Source organism: Sebastes fasciatus, chromosome 13, assembly GCF_043250625.1.
Source record: "Sebastes fasciatus isolate fSebFas1 chromosome 13, fSebFas1.pri, whole genome shotgun sequence".
NCBI classification, from domain to species: domain Eukaryota; kingdom Metazoa; phylum Chordata; class Actinopteri; order Perciformes; family Sebastidae; genus Sebastes; species Sebastes fasciatus.
In genome coordinates this window covers 8,923,188-8,943,286 of record NC_133807.1, presented here as the reverse complement: position 1 = coordinate 8,943,286, position 20,099 = coordinate 8,923,188, and the positions used below count along the sequence as shown (strand labels likewise).

At 42.2% G+C, this 20,099-nt stretch overlaps 1 protein-coding gene and 1 long non-coding RNA gene across 2 annotated transcripts in view; one reads left to right on the top strand and one right to left on the bottom strand.

Moving 5' to 3' along the window:
- Positions 1-5,244: 5,244 nt before the first annotated feature.
- LOC141780159 (uncharacterized) lies at positions 5,245-13,101 on the top strand. The gene is made up of 3 exons (XR_012596572.1): positions 5,245-5,972; positions 6,350-12,934; positions 12,987-13,101. It is a non-coding gene; the product is annotated as an uncharacterized LOC141780159 (long non-coding RNA).
- cacng3b (calcium channel, voltage-dependent, gamma subunit 3b) overlaps positions 12,910-20,099 on the bottom strand; it is a 31,988-nt gene continuing 24,798 nt past the window's right edge. The window contains 2 exon segments of the mRNA XM_074655259.1: positions 12,910-16,102; positions 19,023-19,163. Coding sequence (XP_074511360.1) covers positions 15,594-16,102; positions 19,023-19,163 — 650 coding nt within the window. The 3' untranslated portion in view covers positions 12,910-15,593.

Sequence of the window (20,099 nt, the reverse complement as noted above, 5' to 3'; positions counted from 1 at the left end):
GAAAACCAACTGTTTGGACCAAACTGATCAATTGATGACTCCTTTTTCCCTTCATTCTTCATCCCTCCTTCTCTCCTTCCCTTGTTCCTTGGCATCTTTGACTTTCCTTTCCTTATCCTGATAATATCCCACTCCCCTAATCATCTCTCCTCTGCCCCGAACACTTCCTCCTCTTCTCTCATCCTCCCCTCCACCTTACACTCTCTCCTTCTTGGCTTTCTGCTTGAACAGCGTTCACAGCTCCGAGGCTTTTTTTTTCACACTGCAGATGGCCATAGTGTTACTCCACTCAAGGCACACACACACACACACACACATTGCTCTCTTTGTCGGTGACAATGGTTCAGAGTGCTCTTCTCTCAGTTTGCCCTTCTCAGAGAGCAGAAGTGTCTCTTGTCCTCAAAAACCCAACTTGCAGGGGATTTATCAACCCAGTCACTGATCTGATGCTTTGCGTCTTCAGGTTCAGACTGTGTGGCGATCATCAACAACCAACATATTCTCATCCCAACTCATTACATACCGCCGTTTGGTCATGGCCCTTGGCGTCACGGCCCTTGGCGTCACTTTAATTTTGACATCAATTCCACTATAGTTACACTTAGCATCACTTCAGGATTAGGCATCAAAACCACTTAGTTGGGTTTAGGAAAGAACTACATGGTTGGGTTTAAAACTACTACGTTTGTAAAGTGAAAATGACCCTGGACGTTGTGAAAACGGGACACGAACGAACAGCTGATTGTTACGTGAAAGTGAAACTTAACGCACAGCACACGAACAGCGGTCTCCTGGATGAAAGCCTTGCATTTGTTGGACCCATTCACCTCCCCTCCCGCCCTCACGGTGTGTGTCTTTTCACTCTTTAAACCACGTCACCACACTCCTGGCGCACTTTCTCAGTGTTGGCTGTTGCCGCGGATGGGTTTACGTTGATGGAACGACCGGTGCGCTTCACAACGGTGCGAAGGGGTGCCTTGGGCGGCGGTATCAAACGCCAGTGGCTGTGACAAAGCCTCGGTATTTGACGAGAATTAATGAGAATGGGCTGCAACAACGAACTAACATCACATGATGTAAGTAAAACATTTTGGTGGGTTTTAGGGAGGACGTCAATGTCAGTTGGTCTATGGTTGATCCATAATGGAATTATCTCAACATTTACTGGATGGATTGGTACAGACATTGGTGGTCCCCATTTGATGAATCCTAATGTCTTTGGTGACCTCCTGACCTTTCATCTAGTGCCACGATCAAGTCGAAAATTAAAAAATCTGTCCAATAATTTGGTTTATGACCAAATACCTACAAGGATAGATAATTAGGACATCAAAGCTGGCAGCAACTCTCCCTCAGAGCCTCATTCAGTGACAAACAGCTGTTCTAGCAACATCCAACTGGGACGCAAACACACACAAACACACAAACTTGTATTCGTGGGTAACATTAGGAACTTGCCTGTTATAATATCACCACTGTGTCACCACTCTGTGTGTGTCTTTGAGGCTTAAGTTAGAGGTGGTTTTGTATTGGACTGCATCAAATCTAAACAAATCTTTGATATTTTGTCCCAACTATGCAATGACCTTCAGTATTCAGAGCAAATCTTTTTTTTTTTATCACAAATTCCTGTTTTATTTTTAGAGCACATAGAGGTAAGACATTACTGTCTGGTACAGCACTATAACATAATCTGATGTGGGATTCCTGCTGGGAAATGCTCAGTGTCTTTTATGGGCTATTAGCATACGAGGCCATTTTCTCTTATTGGGCCAATGGAGCTGAAGAAAGCAATTACTACAGTAGCATACTGCTCGATGGGAGGGTGGGGTTTCACAAAATGTGGCAGAGGGTAAAATGGCTAAGAGGATCAGCAGAGAGAGAGAGCCGGGGTGAAAAGGGGAAAAAAGGGAAATGGAAAAATGAAACGTGGGCGATGGTCACAGTATCTCTGTGCAGCAGAGGAGATGAGCGGCGGGGAGAGATTGAGTGACAAAACGGCACATATAAAGGCAGTTAAGAGGAACAAAAGCAGAGTGGCAGCCAATCCCAGTGTGGCGGAGACTCTCCCATAATCCCGTCATCCACTCTAATCTCTATGACGACGACACGGAGCTCCATCGGTGACGTCACATTTATGAATATTCATCAGGTGAATCTGAGCTCTCCACTGAATCCTTCCTTCTCACATTACATACTCTATATGCTCTTGCTGTAACATTATGTTCTGATAATATACAATAGGAAATTAGAAACAAATTAGGCTATATATACAGTATATACGGTATATACACACAAGTAAAATCACTCCAAATACAGAAATGTTGAAAATATCAAAACACATAGTATGACAGTAGCCCATTGCTCTAAACTCTTGTCCTTTTGATGTGGAAGATGGTTGGGAGGAAATCAGGTATTAGTTATTCTTAAAGGTAAAGTGTGTAGGATTTGGCGGCACCTAGTGGTGTGGTTGCAGATTGCAACCAACTGAGTACCCATCCTCTCATTTCTCTCTTTCCAAGACTGCGGTACCGTAGTTCTCCGACACGCTTGTGAAACTGCGGTATTGCGAGCCGCCGAGTGCAAAACCGTGTCGGAGAACTACAGTGGCCTTCAGGTAACGTAAACGAAAACGTGAAAGTCTCTCTCTAGAACCAGTGTTTGGTTTGTCTGTTCTGGGCTACTGTAGAAACATGACGGTGCAACATGGCGGACTCCATGAAAAGGATCCGCTCCCTATGTAGATATGAAGGGCTCATTCTAAGCTAACGAAAACATGATTCTTAGTTTCAGGTGATTATACACTAATGAAAACATAGTAATTGATATTATATGTAATTTTTGCCAATAGATCCCCCCTAAATTTTACACACTGTTCCTTTAATGCTGGAGTATGCTTGAAAACAAACTAGCTTGTACAAAGGGTCTGTCAACCACGTTGGTGTGGTGGCAATCAAGTGTTTATACCTGTTTTGAAGGGCCACAATCAAAAGTAATATAATGGTTTAAAAATTGGGATAACGACGCACATTTTCAGACCTGTTATCTCTCTAAGAAGGTATTTAAAGTGTTGAGGTAATTATGGGAAGAATATAAAAGAAGCTTGAGAGAGAAGTCCAAACGCTTCCTACTTTCTCACCTCCGCACAACTGGCCAATCTTTGCGTTAAGTGGCCGTGCTTGTCAGATTGACGATTTTGTAAAAAGTTCAGAAATTTGTTGGATGAACTTCCGGTGTTGGAAAGGTGTCGGGAAGGAGGAATTCAGATTCTTTTCGACCATCCACCCAGCACTTTTGTTGGTGCATGCTGACACCTTTAGCATGGGATGTCGAAGTGTAGTCTGAGATGGGACCAGAGTCTTGAACTAGTAGCAGAGGTCTGGGGGAAAGGGTAAATCCTGAAGGAGCAAGCTACTGCTGCGATCTATGCCAAGAAGTTCATCGTCCAGATTTCACACCCGGGGGTCACAGTTTTTCCAATATGATCGACAGATCTCGGTGCGGGAATCTCGTCCCTTGAAGGAGTACAAACTCAGTTTTGAGCTTTTAGATCAGTGGTTTGTTTGTGACCCCTTAAAACATAGCAGTATCCTTGTGAATCCTCATCACAGGTCGTATGTATATACGTTGTGAGAAAGGACTTTCTCTTCTCAGATTGTTTAATTTGAATATTTTTTAAAGGCCTGAAGACTGTACAGTAGAAAAAAGATTGGAAAAACAGTCTGAACGTGTATGCAAATTAAGGTTTATTTTCTTATTATTTACCTACAACCCCTTAGATTAACCCTTCGACCACTTTTTTAGGGGTCCCCAGGTTGGGAACCGTTGCTTTTAGATGACGCCCACTGAAGGTTGTGTAAAGCCTGCAGCGACGAGTTGCACCGATCAGCCACGATTCCTCGATCGGCAGCTTCTGCAACGCTCTCTGTGAACAGATGGAGACCGCCTGTTGTGACACACGGATAAACACTGTACATGAATGATGCAGCACCCTCACAGGGATGCGGAAACACTATCACTATGCATCATCTTATCAGAGAAATTGACAGATAAACAGATAGAGAGCAACCCATGCTCGGGAAATAATTATACTTCAACCGTAAACACACATGTACCCCCCCCTCTCCGCCCCCCCACACACACACATACTGTACTGCATGCTTCACCTTCAAACACCTCAAATCTGGCACATCCTCCAGTCTCCTCATTAACTTTCTCTCTCTCTCTCCTTCCCATCTTTACTCTCATCTTCCTCCCGCCCTCATTCTCTCCGTCATTCAGACATCTGTGTGGTGGCTGTGGAGATAAGCAGGGGAGTTATCTATCGGACAGCTAATTCAGAACGGTTGACACAGCACAGCTGATACGCATCTAGCGTGTCTGTATGTGTGTGCAGGTTTAGAGGAGGAGTGTGCGGGCAGGTTTCTGATAAAGATTAGTGTTCATTTGTTGAAAAAAAGACCACCAAAGTACGGGGTGTGATCTGTGTGTGTGTGTGTGTGTGTGCAAAATGTAAGAGCAGATCCTGATACTGCTTATTTGCACCAACAAAACCAAAGCAATTTCCTAGTGTATACCTCTTACACCTGGCAATTAACACGATTCTGATTCTGATTCTGATTCTGATCACACGGCTACACATCACACATTCACATACGCACATTCAAATACAAAATGAACTCACCACAGGCACTTTGAAAAGGTGACTCTTTATTTTCTAATCATTATACTGTATATAATATTCCTTCTCTCTAGATATAGGTAATCATATTTATATCATGTAAGTAAAAGTGTGCTTTTATTCACAGCGTGTGTCCGTGTCAGACCGCTGTTAGTTGGAGGTTTACATTATAAAGTATACAGTGAAACTGGCTGGCAGCTATGTGTGTGTGTGTGTGTGTGTGTGTGTGTGTGTGTGTGTGTGTGTGTGAGCTGTGAGTTATACAGTCAGTGTGCCTGTGTATAGAAAGACAAATGTGAGTGCCAGCATGTTTCTGCATGCATGTGTGTGTGTGTGTGTGTGTGTGTGTGTGTGTGTGTGTGTTTGTAAAGGACTAAGTTATCTCATGATAGGGCTCAGAGGTATGGAGCAGGATAAAAAGCTGCCCATTGACACAGATTTCAGAACAGTTGATCACTTTTTACCTTTAAACACATCACCCATCATCGCCACGCTTTTTAGGTGTTTGAAAATTATGACCCACATTTTTTTTGGGGGGGGGGGGGGGGGGGGGGGCGGGGGCGGGGGGGGGGGTTAACTGTTAATGCTGCTTCAGGTTCCAACTGCACATTTGTCTTTAGGCTTTCGTTTTTCACTTTCAGCGTCGCTGCAAGGCAACACCGATGATCCCCAGTGTCACCCCTATCTACTCTGTCCACCTCCATGTGAATAGTTTCACCTCAAAGCAAACTGCTACAATGCCTGCAAGATACACTCCCTGAAAAAAAAAAACTTTTTGCTTTTTGCCAGGTCATTGCTACACATATAATAAACACAATAACTATAAAATAATAAGCTTTGTTTTTTTTACTGATATTCTGGATCTTTTAGTCTGATTTTGTGGTACATACAAAGTTAAATGTCACTAACTTCTCCATCTCTTCTCCTGAGTTTGTGTTCTGGCGTTTGTTTTCTAACAGTCCTCAGGTCAGTTTGAAATGGACAAAGCAGGTAACAATCGTTTAACTGTTTGGATTTTTTTGTATTCTACTTTAAATAACAAGACTAAAGAGTCTACAGCCATGCTAGCGGCTCTGTGAGGCTGCACAGTGGTGCTTTGAGCTAAATGCTAACATCAGCATGCTAACATGCTCACAGGGACAATGCTAACATGGTCGTGTCTAGAAGGTAACCCACAAGTTGCAAAAAGTCTCGCGAGACTCGCTGCCTGACGACCTATCCTGAGGTCGTATCTAGAAGGTGAAACTCTTGCAAGATGGTTAAGGTTGGTCATTGACCTCGAATGGTTAAGGTTAGGCATTGACCTCGAATGGTTAAGGTTAGGCATTGACCTCGAATGGTTAAGGTTGGTCATTGACCTCGAATGGTTAAGGTTAGACATTGACCTCAATGGTTAAGGTTGGTCATTGACCTCGAATGGTTAAGGTTAGGCATTGACCTCGAATGGTTAAGGTTGGTCATTGACCTCGAATGGTTAAGGTTAGGCATTGACCTCGAATGGTTAAGGTTGGTGATTGACCTCGAATAGTTAAGGTAAGGCATTGACCTTGAATGGTTAAAGTTAGGCATTGACCTGGAATTGTTAATGTTTGTCATTAATCTCGAATAGTTAAGGTAAGGCATTGACCTTGAATAGTTAAAGTTAGGCATTGACCTCGAATGGTTAAGGTTAGGCATTGATCTCAAATAGTTAAGGTTAGGCATTGATCTTGAATAGTTAAGGTTAGGCATTGACCTTGAATGGTTAAAGTTAGGCATTGACCTTGAATGGTTAAGGTTATGACCTTGAATATTTAAGGTTAGGTATTAACCTCGAATGGTTAAGGTTAGGATAGGTCATCAGGCAATGAGTCTCACGAGAGTTTTTGCAAGACACGACCCTATCCTAACCTTAACCATTCGAGGTCAGTGTCTAACCTTAACTATTTGAGGTCAATGCCTAACCTTAACTATTTAAGGTCAATGCCTAAGCTTAACTATTTGAGGTCAATGCCTAACCGTAACCATCTCGCAAGAGTTTTTGCAACTTGTAGGTTAGCATCTAGACACAACCTGCTAATATTCTAATGTTTAGCAGTTTAGCAGTTTTTGCTAATTTTGACCTGATGATGGCGCTAGAAGATGAAAAGTTATGGCATGACCAAAGTTATTACAGTTCATCTTGAGGGAGACGTGAAAGTCTATTATTAATTTTTTTGGCAATCCATACAATAGTTGTTGGGACACTTCACTTTAAAACGGCAAACGTCAATCGCATGGTGGCGCTAGAGGAAAAGTCAGGGGATCACTGAAGTCAGCAGGATTTATCCTCTGGGCACAGTGGATATCTGTACCAAATTTCATGACGATCCATTCAACTTTTGTCTAGATATTTCAGTCTGGACCAAAATGGTTTGGCCATCCATAGAGCCAAGCTGCTAGCATGGCTAAAAACCCTACGGCCTGTGCACGTTTTGGGCTAATATACCAAAATTGTGATTGTTCTGCTATGCTTGGTAGCCTGACTACCCATTACAACATGGCTCAGTAGAAGGTGATGGGCAATTTAGTATCTGGGGCATGGCTTTCTCAGATGAGAGTTTGACTCATACAAAAATCTGTAGTAATCCAATATATCACACATACATTGTAGAAACTGGTCTGAAAATGTACTCTGTATCTGTTGGGAATTTCAATAAAAACTGATCTCAACAAGAATCAGATCATCTTTTTGTGATTTTCACTCATAACTCCAAAACACTTGTTCAAGAAGAAGAAACCTTCGCTGTTGCTACGGCTCATAAGCAATTTATGCAAGAGGGAGCCTGAATGCACCTGATGCGGAGCGAAACTCTCGGAGCCTGGTTAAACACCCTGCCATTTTTGGGCCTTTCATCCATGGTCAGTCAACCATGCCAGCCTCGGATATGTTCTGCATGTAAACAACACTGTGTGAACGCGGGGCTTGAGGCGAAACCGTAAAAAAAGCAGATTTTAATCGCTCTGTACTTCCTGTCAAAATAATATGTGTAAAATGCGAGACAGGTACGAAATCTCTCTAGCTAAAGGACTAAAGCCTGGCACAAAAAAAAAAAACAGGAAGAGGGCAGTCTGGAAAACGGGCTTAATAGGCACCAAGGCCAGAATAATTCATGAAATCATGGCTGATGTTTTAATCTTAGATTCTGTTTAGGGAAACCAACAATTTACCCGTCTAGAATCTCTCCGTGTATCGTCCCACATTTACAACATTTAGTTCTAATTGGCAGCACAAGTGGGACGACCTCTCGCATCATCTGAAAGAAGAAGCTCCTATAGACAAATCCTCAGCAACACAATAGTTTTACAAGCCAGTATTGCAGACGAGATAGTCCCTATTTTGGCTGATTTTTTGGGAGGGTTGAGAACACGAGGAACAGCAGGCTACGCCAGGTTGTGCTGATTCAAGACCAGCTGTCATTAGAGACTCGATAGATTATTGTCTATCCTGCTGAGCCCCCTCTGCCGATCCTAAATCAGCCTCGCAGACGAGAGACGGCGAGTCAGTTCTGAACAACGGTTGCGTCGAAATAAAAGGCCAACAGTCCAGAAAAATGATTTCCCCTCTTAGCCTCATAACATAAACTCATCATGATTACATTTTTTTTTATCACAATATCAACCAGAAACCACTGACTCCAGAACAGTCCTTGTATCTTGTATGGCTGCGTCTGCTGAGGAATGATCGGGGCAGTTAGCTCTAAAACTGATCCCAGCGCAACCGTTAGAGGTCGTGGGAATGCAGAGAGGAGGTTATACTAGAAGCCCCATGGCTGATCTGGGAGCTGTCTGAAGGCAGGACAGGCAGGCACTGGGTGCATGGGTGAGGAGAGGCTAACTGCACACGCGCGCGCACACACACACACACACACATACACCACACACACACACTTACATATGAATATTAACACACACAAACATGCAGGCACATAACTCCACCCGTAAGCCCCCCTCACACAGTAACCTTGTACGTGTCAGTGTGTGTGTGTGTGTGTGTGTGTGTGTGTGTTGGTAAGAAGTGCAACGTGTAGAGTGCTTTATAGCGTGTGTTTGTCTATTCCATTAAATTCACATTTCTCAAACAGTTCTTCTGCTCCTCCGTGTTTGATTAGCTGGCTCAGTGTACTCGAAGTAGTTCCAGTGAGGAGCGACACATCAGCGACAGAAAACAGTTTGTTGTTTTTTTTTTCCTCCCAAAGAAACACTTACAATGATTTTTTTTTCCAAACATGACACAGTGATTTTTCTTTTTAACAGGACACACTTATCCCCACACCACACTGGCCCGAAGCTGAGAGTGTGTGTTTCTAGTGTGCACAAATAAACATCTGTGTGTATGTTTGTGACCATTATGGAGTGTGTGTGTATTGCTATGTGTTATGTTCTTGTGTTCCTATACTTATGAGGACCTATATCCCACACAAAAGGGTCAAGGGTCATTTACACTTCAAAGGGGACATATCATGACTTTTCCAGTGCTTGTGCACATACATTTGGGTATCTGGAGTGCCTACCAACCAACAAACTGTGAAATGAGACAACCCAGTCAGTTTTTTTTATGGGCTGCCTTGATCAGAGAGCATGTGATTCAACAAGCCATTCAGATTTGGCTCCCCTTCCGATGTCACATGCAGGCTCATGAGAATATATCACCCACAGATTGAGGACTACCTTAGCAAAGGTGCACCATATTTTTCTCGAAAGCCAATCAGACCAGATTGGGCTTTTTCAGGAGGGGGTCTTAAAGAGACAGGAGCTAAAACGGAGGGTGAATATAGGTATATTCAGACAGAGAGTATGTGAAAAATAAGGTGTTTTTTTAACATTAAAGCATGTAAACATGTTCTAGTAGGAACCCAAAATACAAGTAAGAGCCTTATAATGAGGCATGAAATGTCCCCTTTAAATTAATTTGGGTTTTATTCTAAGATACAATTGTGTGATATCATTATTTAATACACGGCTTTGTTGAATACTCAATTCTGATTGGTCAATTATGGCGTTCTACGGTCTGTTATTTCTTTATAGCAGACTGTTGCTATGTATAACAGACCGTTGCTATGGACAAAGTTATTATCCCGCACTCTGGCGGACCATTTTTGTGTCAAATGATTGATTTCTTAAGTAAGTAGCCGTGTAATAAGCGGGATAATGTACAGCAAGATGGTCATTGTTGTGAAATTAACCCCTTCAGGGCGATGCAACAATGACCGGCTCGCTGTACATTATCCCTTACTTAATCACAATATGTGAGCTCGAGGCTTCCTTCGGAGCACCAAACTGCCTTGATGTGTTACTCTTAACTGTAATTTGAAAGTGTCAACAGTGGACCTCTTTTTGGAGCCACAGTGAGAAGGAAGACGATAAAATGTAACAACATTTTAACCCTCTAAATAGGTGTTACAGAATACATAGGAGTGCAAACAGCAAAAGCAATATAACACAATCCATCATGGTAGTCCTGCAAAAAACATTACTTCTGTTAGATCTAAAATCTTCATTTTTTTGGGGACACTGTTGAACAGGCTGTGGTTCAAATCTATGTTATTTTTGAGGTTGTGGTTGAGTTACATTGTAAAAAGTTTCTATGATTTTGCCCCTGTCAGTCTTAACAGAAATGGGTACTTTTAACCTTCATAAAAGTATTTGTTTTTACAGACTGCTGTATTGGATTGCATTACTCAGCCCCTGTAGTGCATCGGGTGAATACGTCCTCAAAAGTATAGCAACCTGAATGCATGTATGTGTGTGTGTATTGCACTTTCAGTGTCCCGCTGATGCACTGTAAAGTCGACCTCTGGCACCAGTGAGGCGAGGTTAATGTCCACGAGAGATCGTCCGAGCGCTCCACTGTCTCTTCCTCTCCTCCTGTCAAGAGGCTTCAGATGTGATCGAAAAACAACACAATCTCACAAACCACATCAAAGTAGAAAATTAAACTAGAATAATAGAATATTACAAAGACTACGACCCCCTGCTCCCCAACTCTGCTCCCTTTCCATCAAACCCCCCGGTAATAGATTAATAACTATAATATGTGACAGAGTTTGTCATCCTCTGCACAGTGGCACCTTTAGAGTAGAATATTTTTTTTTTTACTAATAATACAATTATTTGTTGTTGATATCAGAGTATCAAAGCTGTATGGCGGTAAGAAGAGGTCTCAAAAAGCACCCTGCGCTCTATTGGAGTAAACATCGTTAAACACAGCACAGGCTCACGGGCCCTCACGCCCTTGTAAGGCGTCTTAAATGTAGCAGTATCCCTACGGAGTATAGAGATTAGGGTGCCGTTTGAGACTCGATTAGAGATAGAGCGAATGTAAGCACTGGAAGCGGATGGATATGGCATGCATGGTTTGAAAAGGTCAATGCTGACATGGCTCATGGATGCGGTTCTGAACTCTGACCCCTGATGGACCCTCAGGATCCGAGGGGCCTCTGATGTGCTGAGCTACATAGCTACTACTGCTGAGTCAGTATACTGCAGGAAATCCTATGCAAAGAAAAGAGTGCTTGGAGCAGTGACGCTATGATCTAAAGCTAACCTGGAGGCCATGATATACAGGAAACATTTTTAGTAATATTTGGCACCAAGTATGATTAACAATATTCTGCTAATATATGTTTGATCCTTAAGCAAATAATTCTTAATTAAAATTATCCTACCTCTGCTTAAGGCAATACGCTTAATCTCTAATTACTTCAGAAAAGTTACCCATCTAACCTAAAGTTAGCCCGAAAAAAGCAGCTAAAGGCTAACCCGTAGGCTAGCTAACATGAGTCTTTTTCTCTACCCACGCTCCTCTTTTGCATGAAGCGTGTTATATCGTTAGTTAGCTATTCAGCTGGTTTGAAAACGGTTGTCCGCGTGCAAACATATTTTGCCTTTCCTTCCACTTTAACACCCTCAAAACGACGCCGCTGCAGCGCTGAGCGTAAAAAGCCCTTGTGTGCTCCTGTCCTTTAAAAATTAAAAGCCCTTGCTTGGAGAAAAGCAGTTTTTTTCCTTCCCTTTCACAGCCCACGACAACTGCTGATGTTGTATGTTAGCTTGCAAAATTAATATTTACATAATGGAGGACAGCAAGAGCGAGTCCGCGGTGATGCACGTTTGTCCCTTTAAGCTCCCTTTATGGCGTAAAAGACAGCGGATAAAACAGCAGCGTCATAAATTAAACAGTGTGACTGAGATTTAAAACATCTTTTTATTGTCAGGGTAATAACTCTCAAAGTGTGACGGTTTCAGCTTGGTGATGTTTCATGGTTAGTTTATACAAAACAGTGCAATGGTGGCTTAGGGAGGTAAAGAAGGAAACAAAAAATGCATTTTTTCCCCCCCTCTTTGAGTTTCACACTCACTTTTTACTCACAGCCCCAGAAAAAAGGTTGAGAAAAATGCTGTTAACATTTACACTAGCTACTAATGCTCTCTCTCCACAATTCTCCCTTTCTCTGTTTTATGGCTATTTTGTCTCCTCCCCTTGTATCTGTGTATGTGTGTGATCAGATAGTGATGTGTCAAATGGTTTAATGCGAACTCAGACGACACAATCTGTAATAAAGTGTTGCAAAATACGCCTTTTTGGGTCTTTGAATGTGTTGCAACAGCCTGCTAATTCTTTGCCAACGTTTACATTGGACAGAGGTAGCGATAGATCCAGTGGAGAACTGACTGTGCAAATTGCTACATATATATGGTATAATAAGACAAGAAAAAGAGAAGTACTTAAAGAACATGATTTCAAAAGCAAAAATAAAGCCCGATAACGTGTATTTTCAGGCAGTGTATCCTCATACAGCGGTTCGTATGATATCTTACGAAATGTTATTCCTCATTTTTCGTGCGTTTTCCTACGAATGTCCAGCAACATGTGTCAATTTCCACTCGTTACACACATACAGTCTTTTCAAAATAAACATCTGTCTTCACGGGAAACAACTTGGTTAGGTTTAGGCAACAAAACTACTTAGTTAGGTTTAGGTAAATATCAACTTGGTTAGGTTTCGGTAAAGATCAATGTGGTTAGGTTTAGGAAAAAATCTACTTGGTTAGGTTTAGGTAAAGATTGACGTGGTTAGGTTTAGGAAAAGATCAACTTGGCTAGGTTTGGGATAGATCGACTTAGTTAGGTTTAGGAAAAGATTGACTTAGCTAGGTTTAGGATAGATTGACTTAGCTAGGTTTAAGAAAAGATCGACTTAGTAAGGTTTAGGTAAAGATCGACTGGATTAGGTTTTGGTTAAGATCGATTTGCTTAGGTTTAGGTAGAGATCGACTGGATTAGGTTTTTGGTTAAGATCGACATGCTTAGGTTTAGGTAAAGATCGACTGGGTTAGATTTTGGTTAAGATCGATTTGCTTAGGTTTAGGTAAAGATCGACTAGGTTAGGTTTAGGTAAAGATCGACTTAGTTAGGTTTAGGTAAAGATCGACTTGCTTAGGTTTAGGTAAAGAACGACTTAGTTAGGTTTATGTAAAGATCAATTTGGTTAGGTTTAGGAAAAGATCGACTTGGTTAGTTTATTTGGGTTAGGGTTAGGGGTTAACCCTGGTAACCCAGATTGCCGTTTGGGATAAAATAACTCTGGAAGTAATTTAAGTATTGAAGTTACGTGTAAAAAAAATCAACGTTGACTTCTGGTTTCACACGGGGTATGAACACCGGTCTCTTGGGAGAAAGTCTGATGTTTTTTGACCCACCCCTCCACCTCGACCTCCTCCCTATGTGCGACAGTCGCTCTTTATTCTTCCTGGTTCACGATTACGTGGATTATATAAGAAATGGTTTTGTGGGATATATACGAATTACAGTGCATTACTTTTTGTAGGTATAGCTACGAACGTTGTATGGGAACAGCCTGATTTAGGTCACTGAAACAAGTGTTCCAGGATGTTTCAAATGGGGAATTGATCAGTCAAAACAGCACAGATTCAGTATGTAGCTATTCATAGAGATTGCATTACTGTATTGTTTTCATCTCTCCACTTATCTAGCACTTTGTCATCCCAACACTGCATGGCGTCAATACTGAATGGTGCCACACAGTATACAGAGTGTGTCAGAGAGTGCACCAACTTTGTATTCACTGTTTCTATGTGTATACATCTGAGAGAGAGCAAGAACAAGAAGGATGAATATAAATGCATTGATGTGTCTCAGAGTACAAACTGTACAGGTGTTTGAAATAATGATAGGACCATGACAGCCAGGAGACATGTGTGTATAGGTTTGTGTGTGTGTGTGTGTGTGTGTGTGTTGTATTTGTGCAGATGCATACAGTATGTGCACATATAAGGAAGATAAAGAGGAGGAGAGGCTGTGAGTGGCAGCTGAATGGATGGAGCACAAATCCTCTGAATAATACATGAGACTTCTGCCAATTCCATCTATTTATCTTTAAATTGTGCGCCACGTACAAATTCATTTTCAGCCGATTGGAGAAGAGAGATGTGTACTTTAGACTGAAGGGAGCATTTTCTCAGTGTTTATTTTCTGCAGCTGAAATCTTTGACAATTGTTCTGGCAATAAAAGACAACTTTATATTAAATTCATCTGAAAGATTTTCACCAAGAGGTAGTGGGCAAACAAAAAAAAAAGTGTCCATCTGTTTGTTTAATGTCTTTTTTGGCTCTGCCTTAAAGCATATTCACAGCTCAGCGGTCTCCTCTCCAAGGTACCCTGAACCAACAACCTCCAGAAAACCCTAACTAGTCTACGAGCGACACCAACGGAGGACGGGATCTAAAAGAGAAAGAGAGGGTGGTGTGCAGAGGGTGGCAGTGAGGTGAGTTATGGGGCTACACAGAGAAATGTGGAAGGTGAAAAGGTGACGAGTGAAGGCGGACAGACAAGACAAATATTTGATCATCTCTTTAAGTTTTAGGTGAAAAAAATAAATCAAGAGATGACTTGTGTGGCTGAAATCAGGGGTAAAAGGAAGCACCAATGATCTAACGTTACCATCTAAAAGAGATTTTTGTTGAGTCACACCTTTTCTCCCCCGTAACAGCTGATCTGTAGTCAGTGTTTCCCTTCATCAAAAAAAACAAACACTACGCAGGTTTAACAACTGACCTGGGATCAGAGAGATGGGGGTTACCAGGGATGAGCTCAATTCAGATTCAGTTCAGTCAGCTATGAAGTGAGCTTTTCCATCAATCAATATGAAAGTATATACAATATGTATAGAAAATAATAACTAGTGCCCCAGATGTGCTGCCATAAAATGGACAAACTGCTTCTTCAATTTATGTTTTGAATCCCGCTGAACTGAAAGTGAATCAATCCCGATCCTGAGGTGTTAACGTCCGCGCTTTTGAATAATCAAGAGAGACAGCTCGGAGCTCTGAGGCTGTTCCCTGCACTGATCCAACTGCTATCCAAAAGGGTCAGGAGGACAGAGGTCAAAAGGCCAAAGATCACGCAGAGTCTCTCACCTCTTTCCTCTTCTCCTTTAGTTCACATTATTTTCATTTTTTTTAAGGAGAAGTTGCCCCAAACAGCAAACCACTTACGATATGCTTTTGGTCAATACCGTTTCCCCCTTCGAAAAAAGCCAATTTATGAACATAACACTCATGAACATAAATTGAATGTGCCTTCATAATGTAAGGAGTTACAGGTATAACTACAGTGATATGTGGTAAAGTGGAGTTGGGAACAACTTCTCCATCAAAACCGACCCTGCTACACACACTGAAACTCTCACAGGGCTCAGGATTCACAGTTCAAAGGCTAAAAGTTCACAGTTCACAGTCAAAGTTTATCAAACCCAGCTCCCACCCCCGTAACCCTGTGTGTCCCCTGCTTTAGCTCGCACTCCCCCTGTATTTCTCATCCTCCTCCTCTTTGATACTCTGATTGGGCGATATATCTGCAGCCAGCACCTCTCAGACGGGCGTGGTCCTGCGGTTGGGGTCCTTGCTGTCTTTAGTGAGCGTGCTGCTCTGGAGGAACTCCCTCTCCGAGTTGAGCAGCCCGCCCATGCCACCGCCAGATTTGGTGCCGGAGTTTCCCGCCTCACGCGGGTACAGCGTGTACATGGGCATCTCGGAGGCGGCGGGCCCCGTGTAGCCGCCCTTCCCCAGCGGTGATGTGTCGCGGCTCGGGGCCTCGGAAGAACGCACGCTGGAGCGACGCCGGAAACGGTAGCGATAGGAGGGGATGCGGCTGAAGGCGGACTTTTTGATGAGCTCGGTGCGGGACTTGGCCCGTAGCTTGCGGTGCTTCTCGATGAACATGTGCACGGCTAACACACCCACCATTTCTGCCATGATGAAGGAAAGGGCGCCGAAGTAGAAGGACCAGCCGTAGGAGTAGGACTTTTTGCTGTCACTCTGGCCCGGGTCGCCCGAGTTGGCTGAGATATAGACAATAATTCCTATGATGTTACTGAGACCTGGAAGGGAAGGACAGGAAGAGAAAAATATTAAGAGATGGGAGTGGAAAGGGTGCGAAGCGTGACCTACTCATCCAGACAAACAGCACATGTCAAAAGGTGCAAGAGACAGTGATCCGTTAGTAAATGACATCCAAGCACAAATATATAATTAATGCACAAGAATAAATAAAAAGACCATACGTCTATAGTCTTTCTAGCAGCTCTGTGACTTTCTCACAGCAGTGCTAGAACTAAATGTTAACATCTACATACTAACATGTTCACACTGACAGTGCTAACATGACGATGTTTGGAAAGTATATGTATATGTTCATGTTCAACATCTTAGTTCAGCGTGATAGTAGCTAACTAAGGTCATTAGTTTTGCAGGTATTTGGTCATAAACCAAAGCATTGGACAAATTAAAGGGATAGTTTGGGTGTTTTGTAGTGGGGTTGTATGAGGTACTCATCCAGAGTCAGTGTATAATCTACAGTAGATGACAGTCGGCACGCCCCCAGTTTGGAGAAACAGACCGGAATTACTGCGTGGAAGCAAAGCAATGTACTGCTGCGGATGGGGCCGGCAGCAAAACGTATTTTAGCCTCCTAAAAGAAAGGTCTACCTAAAAAAATCGATATCAGTTTAACTGTACGCTATGTTTAGAATATTTTCGCCGGTTTACCTTACCGCTCTGCTGCTGCCTTGATTGGTTAATTTGTTTGTGCTATTGTGTGACTTTGGTGAATCTGAACTAACCAAAGTCACACAATAGCCCAAACAAACTAACCGATCGAGGCAGCGGTAAACCAGCAACTCCCGTGTTCTGCGAGGTAAAATTACATCTTTTTTTTCAATGGAGTCTCGTGGCTTTGGTGAGAGCATAGATGGAAAAAAAGGCTTCAGTTCCCCGTTGGAAAGGGCTGTCTGACGGCAAGGTAAAGCTGTGAAAATATTCTAAATATAGCGTACACTTAAAGTGATATTGATTTTTTTAGGTGGGCCTTTCTTTTAGGTGCTGAAATATGTTTTGCTGTCGGCCCCGTCCACAGCAGTACGTTGCTTTGCTCCTGTGCAGTAACTCCTGTACCTCATAGAACCCCACTTCAAAACACCCAAACTTTCCCTTTAACACTTTGACCTGATCATGGCGCCATATGGAAAGCTAATGGATCCAAAGTTATTACTATTCATCCAGAGGGGGGCATGAATGTCTGCACCAAAATTCATGGCAATCCATTGAATAGTTATCGATATATTACAGTCTGAACCAAAGTGCTGGACCAACCGAGACAGTTAAAGATGTGATAAAATAGCAGATTAGTGAGAGTAAAAGTGAATGAAAATTTGAGGGAGAAAAATGTGAGAGCAAAAAGCTTGGAGAAGAGGACGACGGGGAGACCAGCCAAATGAAATCAAGCAAAGTAACGGGAGGAGAGCATCGGATAGAAACGTTGGAGAGAGTCATTGCACACAGCTGGGCTCTCTTATTCCATATCATTAGTCCAGAATACAGTGCTCATGCAGTGTGGTGGAACGCACAGAATGGGGACAATTAGCCAGCTGTAATTAACCAGAATCAGCCCCGCACTATTGTGGTAAATAATTACCAATTTGGCTCCATGAATTTACTACAAAACCCAATGGGACCCTACACATCCCACTGAACAGCAATTACTGTACAACCCTTTGTATGTGTCAGGGGCAAGAGCTTAAGTGTGTGTGTGTGTTTATGGGAGACCAAGTGTCAGCATCCGTGTGATAGATTACGTGTGGGAGCATGTATGCGTGTTGACACTCTTCACACCCTCACAGTGCATCACAGCGGCATCATGGTATTCTAGCTGATTGATTAATCAGCTGCTGCGCCCAATTTCCACTCTCTGGCTCCTCACACGGGCACTTCTGTGTGCTTTAGATGCCTGACGGGCTCCTTCTACAAATATTAGAGTGCTGCACATCTTCTGTTCAGAGTGGCTCAACAGTATACACACACTCTTTGACACATACACACACATACTGTACGGTAGCCCCTTGTTGCTACCTCAAAATGCAGCGTCCTTATATTTAAATTTAGAATTATGGAAAGTCCCTGAGTTCAGACATATATTTGAACCTGCTAAGCTCCTTCTATTAGTGAAGGGTATTGTTTTAAGTCGTTCGGCTGGTACTGCAGCTAAGATGGCTGCTATACTGTGTTTAACAGTGTTGTCATGGAGATGAGCATCAGTACACTCACATATTACGGCTTGCCGCACCTCTTGCACTCTGCTCACAGATAAAATAATTCTCATTTCCACTACAACCACATACAGTATATATAAGTCTAAAGTTGCTATTTTAGGTGTACGGAAGGAGATTAAATAGGGTTCATTATTTGTATTAGTTTGGGATTTTATAAAATACTTATCATTTTTATATAAAAAAAAAAAAAATCACATCATAAAAGTACCATTTTTTTTTTTTAATTACTCTTTTTTATGTCACCGAGGGACTTGTTTTGGGATCAATTTAAACAGATTTGCGCCTTTCAATCAAATTTAAACCCCGATGCTAAGAACCTTTTTACTTATTTTCCTGTGGGGTCACTGCAGTGGTAAAAGTAATAGGAAACATCAGGGAGAAGAAAAGAAAACATAATACAAGTAAAAAAAAAAATTAAACATTTCATCAACGACATTAGCAAACAACAAAATCAATACAACGTAAATATAAAACATGTTCAGCCAAGAAGGTTAAAATTCAAGCTAAAATGTGACAATACTTGATCAATAGCCAATTCATTTTAAACAATATAATCAATATGTAAAAGATGTGTCCTTCAGCGAAGAGCAACACTTTCCTGCTCTAAATGCAGGAACTACTTTATGCACACTGGTTCACTGATGACTGATAACCACTCTTATAAAAAAAGAGGACACACGCAGTGCAGACTGACCTGCAGAGACGAAGAAGATTCCTGCACTGAGGATGACATTGTGTCGGCTCCGGTAAAACTCACTGGCGGCCACACAGAGCCCCCCCAGGAACAGCAGACCCACGCTCATGATGGGGAAGATACTGGAGGCACGCACAGCACCTGTACATACACACACACGAAGAAGAGTGGAAATACGTTTATAACTGAAAGGTACAAACATTTGCCTTTCAGACTCTGCAGGATGAAACTGATGAAGGATCATTTGTGTTGGAAGTGCAGAATGGAAGAAGGAACTCTCCTACATTATATATATTCCGGGTCAAAGTTATGGAAGTCATGTGTGGATTGTTTGTTTCAACAAACCCTATTACAGCATCTACGTTAACCTCTTCAGGAACAAACAGTCGCCTCTCTGTGTCGTCACGTCACACACACCTAGGCCACGCCTGCAGCTGCCAGGAGCTCCTCACAGGACGCTGATTGGTCCCAACCACAAATGCATTACTTGCAGCCTGACTAGATGGCTTTCTCGTGTGATCTTGTGATATCGCAAGAATCCAGCTGCCTTGCAGGGTAATTTGAAAATAGATAGATTTGAAAAATTGGGTAAAAGGGATGGTAGAGATAGCATTCTATGAGTCTATGCTCAGTAGATTAAAAGATAGTTTGGTAGATGAGGTTTCCAAATGGGGCATTTTTTTAATTTTTTTTTTAAATGTGAATGTTTAGATGTGCAGGTAAGAACCTCCTGTGAATGTGACAGTTTCATTTTATTGTTGACTTGGTCTCTCAGTTTTGTATGGGCTTCTTATTAGTATTCATTTATTAATTTTTACTTTCTACACCATGGTTTTGATGTCTTCTCCCGTGACCCTGAAATAATGCAAAGATCTTCTTGATGCCATGTATCAACCCAAGATGTTGTCTGTGATGAATAGATTCCTTTTGAGACATTGCTATATACTTTAATTAAAGCACAAAAACAAAGTCACTGAAAATACTGCCAGCCTCTAGTCCCATTTAGTAGTAAATCTGCTAGTTTGCTTTATGGCAAGATTCAGGAGGATTTAGGGGAAGAAATTCTTAATCGACTAA